This window comes from Vanessa tameamea, chromosome 11 (assembly GCF_037043105.1).
Source record: "Vanessa tameamea isolate UH-Manoa-2023 chromosome 11, ilVanTame1 primary haplotype, whole genome shotgun sequence".
NCBI lineage: Eukaryota > Metazoa > Arthropoda > Insecta > Lepidoptera > Nymphalidae > Vanessa > Vanessa tameamea.
This window is the reverse complement of record NC_087319.1, coordinates 3,516,741-3,528,788: the sequence shown is the minus strand read 5'-3', so window position 1 is coordinate 3,528,788 and position 12,048 is coordinate 3,516,741. Positions and strand designations below refer to the sequence as shown.

Here is a 12,048-nt window from a genome sequence, read left to right as displayed (position 1 = left end):
CTGCCACCAAGTAACACCGAATTTATTCAGTAAATATTAATCCCATCGAAAAAAAAATGTCTTCAAATAGCCTATACTTAAGTAAACTCTCATTGAGGAGTAGGATTTGGAGCTAACTCCACCATTTTGCAAAAAATATGCAACAGTACGTTATATTGTTAATTCTTTTCAAAATTCAATTTCATATTATTATAAAAATTTACTTGAAATTGCTTCTGGACTTATGCCTTTTGGTTGTATGAGGCAGAGACCACCTTAATAATTAAATTATTATGTGTTACCGACAATTTATCACACACACGTATAACTTTTGAGTTGAATCAAATAACCATCCAATAATTTAGATCCCAATTCATGAGTTAGGTCACCTCGATGTCAAATTTTAATACGTTATAATTTATTATGAAGAGGTAACAAGAGCTACTTTTATATTTATAATATTATTTCTAAGTATAGATAAAATCATAATTCTAAGCATATCATCGAAGAATCATTTTTAACTAATATAAAGAGCAATGTCGAGGGAAATCGTTTGTTTAACGTTAGTATTCAAGCGAGTAAGTTTGTACAAAGCCGACCGGCTAGCTAACTCAAATCACGTGCCGCGGCGGATACGGCGTCCGGTTTACGGACATAAGAAAAAAAATCTATTGAGTGTAATCTTTTCGTTATATTGAAGTATTATTTTTAGATTAAGTATTGTTTTAATTTGTTAATTCTATATAATCAATTATTTTTGTCGCTTAATACAATAAATATAGTAAATTAAAAATCATTCTACAATTAAATTGTTTGTTAACCTATTTATTTGTTGTGTATTTTTGGAAAATTAATTGTCGTCTTTATACAATTTCTACGTGTAAAAATAAACTCATAAATAAATAAGCGACTCTATCAATCAATAATCCTTTCAAATTATAATTTATTTTTAATGAATTCTAAGCAAATAAATCAATTGTTATTATACTGGTAATTATCTTGGAAACCTTAAGTTAGGTGGACATAATTGGGTAATTACTTTACATTCAATCAATTGCCTTGATTGGAATATACTTAATTGAGTTATTGTAATGAAATTATTTCAGACAACAATATTAAGCTGAGGCTACAAATACGGTAAAATATGTGTTTAAGTTAAAAGATTAAAATCTTTCTTTTGCTATGTAAATAAAATTCAGTTGTTATAAATGATCTCAATTGAATAATTCCATTAAAAATTATGATCCATAGTGTATTGTTTACGTTGTGAACAGCTGATCCTTCTATGATATTTATGTGAATGCAGTTTAAGAGATTGTACGGATTTTCATCAGTGTGATATTTTTTTTTTGATACGACTCTTTCATATTTAAATAATAATTACTGAACTTATCAATTAACTTAATTCAATATTAACAAATCTTTATGATTTCATTCCATTAATGTAGCAGAAATTTATCTATTCTAATACGTATTTTCAATCTTATTCTGTGATTACAACTTACTATAATTATATATTCAAATGTTTTCAGTTATGCTATAATTTTACAAAGAGGTTTTTACACAATAAAAGACATTTTTTTTTTTATAAATCTTCATCACTTTATTTTTTATAGTGTATAAATAACGCCATATTAATGATATTTATATAGTATGATCACTTGTTTTTGCTATTTACAATATTTATTTGCTACAGCAGTCTTTAAAATTTTAATACGAAACTATACACAGGATAACAAACAGGCAATAGTAAGTTCACTTACATAAATTTTGGTATAGCACTTAAGACTAATAATTACAATATTTACAGCGTACTAAATCTAACATCTACATAAGTATATACAATGTGACTGGAAGAAGGCTACGGCCCGTCTAGACTAGGTAAGCTTGCACGGCGTTGCCCGTGTCCACCAGAGGTGGTGGAGGTGGCCATTGTCGCAATTCTCGTCGTCTGCCTGGCGCCATACCTTGTTCTAAGGAGGAGTAATCAGAATCAATCGATGAATATATGTGATCTGATATAGGTCTCCCATCTGGACCGTAAGCGACTCCTTGTGTATGTCTTACAGCTGATGGAGACTGTCGTACCTCTGTACTATAATCGGGAGGCGCACTAGCTCCCTGTCCAGTATTTCCTAACACTGGTGATTTGTCCGGATAATTTAACGTTCGATTTCCTCCGTTAGGTACAGAAGAATCTAACGTATATGTGTTTATATTCTTTCTATAATTGTGAGATCGCGTTTTGTGACTTGAATGCGACGTATCCGGCATCATATACCTCAGACGTTCCCAAAATCTTTTTTCACCCCATCTCAAACGGGAACTGGTCTTGAGATACGGTCGTAAATCTGGATCGCACATAGCGTCTCTTACAACCGAACATTCTTCTATTAAGACTAATTTATAAATGCATCCTTTTAATGCTTCATGCAATCCTTGTCGGAATTCATATCGTGACCATTCTGTTTGCATAAAATTTCTAGTCAACACCAATACTATTCTTTTTGATGCTTCCGCTGCCTCAACTACTGGCGGAGCACATTGCATATACTGAGCACCGTGATGTGGAATATCTCTATAGTGAAGACAGAGGTGGTAGGAAGGATTACCATTTTCTAATTCAGTAGCTAAAGACTGTATGACAAATTCTTCATCTTTAGGACTATAGCAAACATATGCATCATATAGTTTCTCATTTTCCTCGAATGCACCAGAAAACGAAAATACTCGAATGCCACAGTTAGTATAAAGCCATACACGCAACGAGTCTCTAAAAAGAAACAGTAAGACCAAAACTAATAAAATTAACATAAAGCCGGTAAGAGTCGAGACCATCATGGGAACGTAGTTCGACACTAACATGTTTCCGATGACTGAATTATCGGCGTAATAATCGCTGCAGGCAGTTCCATTTAAATTAAGTTCTTTTTTCTGTGGCGGCTTCGCATCCCCATTCCAACACCATACGTCAGTTATGTCAATAATTTTTTGTGCATTCTCAGCCAAATAAGAGGTTAACTCTTGTAGATAACGACATTTGCATGACCATAAATTGTTACCGAGAGACACAGCTTTTAAGTTTGGATTATGGTTGAAACTCCAAACACCGAAATCGACTAGTCTATTTCCATCTAGACGTAATATTTCTAACGATTTAAGCGATAAAAATGATATGTTTGCGATATGGCTTATTAAGTTATTTTGTAAAAATAATTCTTTTAAGCTACTTAGTTGTTGAAATTCGAATCCTTTTAATTCTTTTAGTTTATTGTTACCCAAATGTAGTATTTGTAAAGCATTTAGGCCTGCAAATGTTCTATTTTGTATACTATCTACATTGCTATTATTCACATAGAGAGACCGCATCTTTTGTCGTCCGATGAAAACGTGGTCTTGCAACTCTCTTATATTGTTTCCGTCTAAAAATACTTCGGTTGCGTCCATGGGTATCTTGTGTGGTATTTCCACGGAAGATTGCCCGGAACAATCAACAACGTTAGTGTTCCATAACGGGTCGTGGTAGCAGGTACAATTTTGTGGACAAGTCATTTCACAGTCACACGCGTCGTAATCGCAACAATGACAGATAGCAAAACAATGAGTCTCATACTCACACAAAAAGTCCGATGTTTTAAGATTAGTTAAGGGCACATGAGTTCCACTACGAGTATTTGTCATTTTACACAAAACATTTTCTAAGTCCATCACACGCGGGTACTGTCTCATAGCAGTCATATTGTTTATAATAGGTAACCATTCCATGGTACAATCGCACTGAAATGGATTACCACCGATATAAAACTCAGGTAAAGTTTTGTTTACTGGCACAGTTGATAAACGTAAACTATTTAGTTCTAAATGTACAATTTCATTTGCATACATGTCCACTCGCGTCAGATTCTTTTTATCGAAGAACGTATTCACATGAATATTATTTAAAAAGTTATTATTTATAAACAACAGTTCTACACTATTAGGTATGGCCATAGATGATATTTCCACTATTCTATTATGGCTAACATCCAATGTTTTTATACGAATTTCGTCCTGTAACTTGTAATAGTTACCTAAGTGTTCAATAAAATTACCGTGCACGTCCAACCACTTTAAATTACTAGGCACAAACGCGTAATCAAACCACACTAGATGATTTTCTGATAGATTGAGCCACAAAAGACTTGATAACGTTGAAAATACACCGTTGATATCCGACAAGAAATTTCCATCCAATCTTATTGCCTCCAGCTGCGAATTTCGAGTGAAGGTTCCCCTTTCTATAGATTGTATCTTATTCTTGGCTATATTTAAAACTTGTAAGTTGGGAAGATCCCAAAACATTCCAACACTTAAATTTCCGATTTGATTGTCAATTAATCTCAATCCTGTTAATTGATTGAGGTTTTTAAAGGAACCGTTTCTAAAATCTGATATTTGATTTTCTCCTAAATCAAGAGTTTTCAAGAACGGTAGCTCCCATAGTGCATCAGGAACTTCTAACAGTTGATTAGAACTCAAATCCAATTCCTTAAGATCAGAGCAATTTTTAAATGCTTTTCTATCTATATTAACAAGCAAATTATTATTGAGTGTTAATTTGCTAAGTACAAATAATCCATTAAATAAATTTTCATCTATTGTATGAAGTCGGTTTTCAGCTAAGTTGAGTGTGTGAAGATTATATAATGGCAAGAAAGCATTCTCTTCTATATAGCCAATCGAGTTATTCTTCAAGTTTAATATTTGTAAAACAAATAAATCTTTAAAAGTCTTCCCATCTATTCTTGTCAATGCATTATTCGATAAATTTAAGACAATTAATCTTATTAATCCAAGGAAAGTCCCATGATCGACATGGTTACTCGCAAGTTGATTACTTGATAAATCCAAAACAATCAACTGTTCCAGTCGATGAAAAATTCCTCTGGCGAGTTCAAATAGGGAATTATCGTTAAGATAAACTTCCCTTAATTCTCTTGAATAAGCAAATATGCCTTCTGGTAAAGTATGTAAACGGTTGTGTGATATGTTTAGAACTCTTAATGAAACAAGTCCGTTAAAAGCTTCACTTGATATGTCAGTAATATTATTGTGTTGCAAATATAATTGTTGCAAACTTCTCAATTTTAATAATTCAGAATCTTCAGATAATGTCTTGATTTCATTATAACTCAAATCAAGCGTATGAAGACCGGAACCACATCCAGAGCCAAAACCAATCTGTCCGACGGTTCTTATTCTATTACGCGTTAAATTTAATGTATTCAAGTTTTCCAGAGAGCAAAATACTCCGGAAGGAACAAACTTGATGTTATTTTGAGCGAGATCTAACGACTGCAGTTCCGATAATCCATTGAAAGACTTCAAAGTTAATTCCAAGTTCTTGGTAGGACTCCACTCAGAGTTCTTTGAGCGAAGTTTTAGTCGCCTTAATTTATTCAGATCTTGAAAAGTATTATCCGGAACACTAAGTAGTTTACAGTTACTTATAGAAAGATCGGTGAGACTCACAACAGGGCTAAAATAATGCGCCCGAAGTGAACTTTCAAATAACAAAAGATGATTGCATTCGATAGATAGGCGACTCGTCTCTGAGTGTACTGATGATATACTGCTTCCGTCTCCATCTAAAGTGCGAATTTTACAGATAACGTTACTTTCAGAGTCCCTATCGGTAACTCGCATGCACTTGTCGGAGCCGTAGGGCACTGTCCACCCGACATGCACGAGCGCACAGAACACAGCCGTTATAGCAAACATTATCACAGATATTTCATTCCACTGTAGAACGTCTCATAAACACTCCCCGTGGGTCGATATCACCATTTCCGAAACAAAGTACAGTTTAGCGCTAAAGAAAAACTTGCGAGCATTTCACTTCACTAAAGTCCTTTTTAGATTTCACTAAAAGTTCTTGATAAATATTATTAAACTTAAATATAGCACACTTATATGAGTTGATTATTTGACAGTTTTCTGTTATTAAGAATTTAATGCGTGTGTGAGAGAAAGGCGCGAGTTGTAACGCATCCTCTCCGCAGCGCGGTTTCGTTGTGACTGTCAAGCGTTGCGTTTGACTCGTGGAAGTGGCAGTGGGGACGCGCAAGTAACCCTACTCCCCCCGCCCGCACCCCTAGTAAGCTCTCGCCTACTTTAAGAACGCGTAGAGCCATCTAGTGAGAAGTAGCAAAATAACATTCAATATACTTGAAAATAGTTTAAGCTTTTAAAATGAGAAAATCAAGCTTTTATAATTTCAATATAGTATTTTGATATTTGGTTATTATTATAATACCTTGTGAGCTATTAATAAAGTTTCAAAAGAACAAGTATTTATGTTGAGTTTAATATTTATAACTATTTATATTGTTTAAATATTTTATTATTTAAATGTTTAATTATAATAATGTTATCAAGTTAAATATAATGAGTTAATTAACATTTATAAGCTAAACACTATTAGTCTGCTACTTAAAATTGATGTCATCCTTTAAAAGTACCTGTATTTACATTAAAATATTTGAATTCCAAGTATTTTTTACTGAATGTATATTATACGTATGTAATCAAATGATAGAGGTCGCCACTTTCTTTGCAATTTTTATGAAAGCTTTGCAGGTTTTCGTTTACAATGTATTCAATAGAATCTTAGAAATGAATATAAAACAAAGTAGCAGCCAATGTTATCTATGATAAATACTTATTTAACCTTCTTAAATTAATTTAATAATATTCTACAAATATCGTGAAAAGAATATATTTTATGTCATAATTGTAAACTTACTTGAATAATTTGCATGTTGAGATACTAAGTCAACACTTTCTACTTAAACGACATAATAGTCTTCAATAGTTAGGAAACGTGGACTATACGTAGATTTAAATCTAAGACATTATGTGCGTTAAATACATCATACATTCAATGTCTTGACATTTACAAGAAAGTTTAACTTTCATTTTCCTACAAATAAATAATGTAATGTTTCAAACATTGAACAAGTTAACGCAACGATTATTTGATTATTGATGAAACATTATGCAAATAAGATCATGAATTTCAACGTTATCAATTTTAAACTCAATTATACAACCCAAAAGACTTGAGAGGCTGACGCGTTATTTACATAAATCACGTTTATGCGATCGTAAAAGTCATAAAACGCTTGAATTTCACAGACGCTGTGTTCAAAGTCAAACTTTCGTCACAAATAAAATTTTAAATTCGAATGTTCTGTTGCTTCCTAATGTTTTTCGATTCCGAAAACTGGGACTGTACGCAGTGAGAGAAAAATGGAAAAGTCGTGTCTTCTACGTTCACTTACTTATTCACACTTTGAATTGAGAATGATTGATACGACTGTGTCCTTTATGTCTGGTACATAGAGCTTATTTTGGAACTGTACAAATTGTCAATTTGCCTCGTATACGCCATATATTAAATCGTCAACAACAACTTGACAATTCATTGACAACAGACTACGTTGTTTGTGTAAAAGCGCTTTGAATAAACTATAATACTTTATCTATATCGAAAATATCTGTACATTTTGAAAAGTGTTTTTCTATAACGTTTACAAATTTTATTTGTCAACAATTATTAAACTACGAATTATATTACTTAACTTACGTAGATTACATTATAACACAGATAAAAATAAATGATATATTATAATAGTTCATAGTAAAACTTAATATTAAAATTATTATACATTTATACTCAAAGTAAATCTCGCATCTCTAATGAGACGCCTCATTAATTACTTCAAGACTCAACTAGGATTAAATATAGCTTTCTGTTGTATTTTTTTTTAATAAGTCAACACCGTTAATAGTTTCATGTATAACCAAAACAAAACCTATGTCATAATAAGGAGAATGTAATATTGAAATGTATAGCTGTATTAAAACTGTGCAACTGGAATCATCATCATCATCGGCATCACCATCAATATTACAACCCACTGCTCTCAAGTGCGCCAAATTCCTGGTTCAGAGAATACGCTTACGCATCCAGTCGTCAGCTTCTTCAGGTCATTTTATAGGCGACTAATATATAAATTAATATCATAAATTTTTTAAACTATTTAAATTACAAACAATTTAGCAATTATATTGACGAGCAAGCGTGGTATAATCGTAATCTAAGGAAGCTTAGCTTAACAACATTTCCGAGAAGTTTCAAGTTGTAGGAACTGAAAGTGTTATCTCAAATTTTTCGTTCGTTATCCGCAAGAGCTTATGTATTTTGGTAATAGATTAAACATTATTTTCTATTAGCAATATATAGTTAAAACGTTTATTTAAGCGGGGTTGGTTACGTAGATAAACTGAAGCAGCATATTTAAAGAGTAATTTTTTCCTGTTGTCTTTGAATCTATCAAATTTCGTATTCATGAAACCTAAATAAATTATCAATTACCGACATAGTCCATTTACGTATCTTTCTTAAAGGAAATGTCTATTTGTTCTATGATAGGTAGGAAATAATAAATATTAACGAATTTCGAATGTTCACGTAATATATTTAAACAAGATAAAACGTAAGTTCCTAAGCTTGAGCGTGCGTTAATAATCAATCGTATAATGATCCAGGTTAATTTAAGCAAATCGCGCATAAATACTGTCATTTGTCTTAATTCCGTGATTGGATACAATTAATTCGAAGCTATCGATTTGGGCGTTCTGGTTGAACGCGACGAAAATTAACAAAAAGAGCATTAATTGCGTGCTAACAGAATTTCAGTCTTCTCTTATACTTACTTAACTTACATTGCGTATTTTTAAATAAAACAAATCTATTTTATAAAGACGTGTTTAACAACATAAGCAATTGAATATATAATTAAATCGTCTATAAACAACATCAATTATAATGGGATATTTCTTTAAAATGTTAACCTAAAAAGCATCAACACAATTTTTTACTTGAAACTAAAACGGCAAAAATATTCCTCGTTCCAACCGCAAGCGGATGGTTTGAAGTTGTATTCGCACTCTACCGCAGCCGAATTGGCCTTAAGCTCGTTTAACTTTCCAACCACATCTTATTTTGATGCTGATAAATAAATAGGTATTTTGCAATTTGTTTAAAAATGTGGTATTTTTGTTCGTCAATTTTCTTATATATTTTATCTTCCTGTTTATCTTCATAATTTTCACTAATTATAAATATTAAAATGAGTGTTTTTGTTGGTTTTTTGTTACGCTTTTAGATTTTAAGTACTTAATCGATCACGATGAAATTTTTCAAAAACGTTATCAGAAAAGGACAATACATACCTATCGCCTGACTGACAGAGCTGACGAGCAAACTAGTTATGAATAAAAAGCTTTTGACCCAATATACGTCAATATTTTATCAATAGCATCAAGGTTTGTTTGAACACTAATCCACAGATCAGCCTAATCCTCACAAATAGGGATTGTTCTCGGGAACCCTTCATTAGCTAACTAGTGACATGTTGATTACTCCAAAATATTTATTTAGCTTACGAGCCTACATATTATCCGTAATTACTACATAACAGTTATTCTGTTTAATAATAATAATACTTACAGCATTACAAGTGTAGAAATAGAGAGCTATTTCTCCAAGTGTAGTCACTCTTTATTTCTCCAATTTCTTAATCCTATGGGAGGGGGAAATGGGACATGATCGGAAAGAGTGTAGACGCAGGACTGGCTATACGGAACAAGCTATACTATTTGAGGTACGGAAGTGTAAACTCTGCCAACTTTTAGACTCTGGATTATTACTGAAAATTTCTAAGAAGATTATGAAGCTAATTTTTTTTTTACTACAAATACGGAGTTTGATCCCAGAACTTCGGAGTTGGCGACCTTATTTGTAACCCACTAGCCGATCAAACTTTATAGACATTGACGTAGTATCTGAAAGTTAAAGTTAAAGTTAAAGTAGAAAGCGACGTTGTTTCACGCCACAACAAATGCTCCTGCTGTACAAAACACAGATACGGTCTTGCGTTGAATATTGCTCGCACCTCTGGGATGGCTCCGCTAAGTACTTAATGGAAGCCTTGGATCAGTTGCAGCGACGTGCGGTCCGCATTATTGGTGACGTAGAGGTCACAAACACCCTCGAACCTTTACGCTTGCGTCGAAAAATATCAGCGCTGAGCGTTTTCTATCGACTGTATCACGGCCAGTGCTCTGAGGAATTATTCTCTTTAATTCCTGCTTTCCCTTTCCTTCACAGATCTACGCGTGCTGGCTTGCGATGTCACCGCCTAACTGTGACATCGATTCCATCGCGTACTAAGAAATTTGGCAACTCTTTTCTTTGTCGCGTCGCCAAAAAATGGAACTTTTTACCAGCACACGTGTTCCCCTCCTCTTATAACCTGGGTGCCTTCAAACGAGGCATGAAGAGGCATCTTGCGGGCTGGCATGGCGAGGGTGACTGGTGCAGCTCATTCTAGCTGACTGTACTAGTCGTCTTCGCGTTGGGGCTCCACTTCTACTTACCATCAGGTGGAGTGGAGTCAAATGTCCGGATATAATAAAAAAAAAAATAGCAATAATAATTTGGGCCCATTAGAGGGCCTCAAAAATACGTCCGTCGTCCAGGTACCCTTTATCTCTGTATTCATTAGCTTCGCCGAAATACAATAGTTTTGACAAAATATTTACTTCACCTCGTGCGTCATCCTTTCGGGTATTTTTGCCTTATCACATTTTCGCAGGCGTTATGTAGATACGAAACAGAATAGGCTGTGATAATCCCCCTGGATAAGCTTTTAGCGGCCTTTTTCCCACACCGTCTCAACTTTTTATCGGTTTTGAGATTAAAGATTTTTACTAAACACAGGTAGTTATTTCTTCACAAATAGTTACACCTTAAGAGATTTGAAGTTGAACAATTTGTGTTTTGTTTCAATAAATTCCTTGCTCTAAATGGGTTTTATTAAAACGATCGTAACATAGTTGTTACTTCATGCTGGAATATACCGCTTCCGTTCATGGTTAGGAGGTAAATAATTTTAATACTCGTATATATTTTTGCTTGATATGAGATGTGTATCCTAGATACGCTGCGAGTTTATTATTTTAGTATATTTATTACAATAGTAAGCCATGACTTAACTCTAACACACACACATACATATATGAATTGACACTATATACATTATACCAGTAACTCCTCTTCGATGACACATTTCGAATGTCCGCCTGGAATCGAAGACTTTTTTGCGGTTAGACATTTATATGGCTAAGGAATACCATAATTATATCGATATATAAAAAAATAATATGTATATATAATTAATACTAAAACTAAATCGTAACGCTGCCTAGTAATAAAAATATACAATATCAAAACTATCGCACATTTTTTTGTGTTCATCAGGGAGGGTAAAGGATTAAAAATTCATAATATGTCGATCACACATTTTACTTATCATCCATTAAACCTGATAGACTTTGGCGTAATATCTCTAAGGCTTACTTTACGAACTAGACATTAAGACGTTTAATTCTCCCTCGAGAAACAAAGTTAGAACTACGCAAAAAATAAAAACCACATTAAACTTATCATACTAAAATTGCCAACATTTTATCGCAAATAAATATATAATAAAAATAGAACAAAGAGTATTACGCTCGAAAGTCTTATTATGAATTCGAAACATTTTAAATACGTCGTAAAACCTTACAATACAGTACAAAATCTTTATACGGGGACGCACAATGTGAATGTTAACCGAATAGTGAAACGGCCTAGGGCGTAAGTATCAAATAAACAAATTTCATCGCAAGGGTTCTATTACGACGCTAGTAGTATGTGTAGACATCATTATATGGCCACAATAAGAGCCTGACAATGCAGATAGGATACCCGTTTCGAACATCAGAGGGTTAAATTGTTTCGGATAACTTGGTATAGATAAATTGCTTTACTTATTAATAAAAAACAATTATTTATTCTTGTGTGTAGTTTTTTAACCCAAGGGCAAAACACTAATCGGTTTAACGCATGGTCTACTAAATCAGTGTCTAGCTAACTACTAACATACAGACACTGTGCTCAATAATATAAGTCTATATAAG

At 33.2% G+C, this 12,048-nt stretch overlaps 1 protein-coding gene across 1 annotated transcript; it reads right to left on the bottom strand.

Moving 5' to 3' along the window:
• Positions 1–1,555: 1,555 nt before the first annotated feature.
• Positions 1,556–6,047, bottom strand: LOC113400835 (toll-like receptor 7). The gene has a single exon (XM_026640503.2). The coding sequence runs from the start codon at positions 5,737–5,739 to the stop codon at positions 1,852–1,854; it is 3,888 nt and encodes a 1,295-aa protein (XP_026496288.1). The 5' UTR covers positions 5,740–6,047; the 3' UTR covers positions 1,556–1,851.
• Positions 6,048–12,048: the final 6,001 nt, after the last annotated feature.

Coding starts and splice junctions, on each gene's coding strand:
- LOC113400835 (XM_026640503.2), bottom strand. CDS start 5,739: ATGTTTGCTATAACGGCTGTGTTCTGTGCGCTCGTGCATGTCGGGTGG.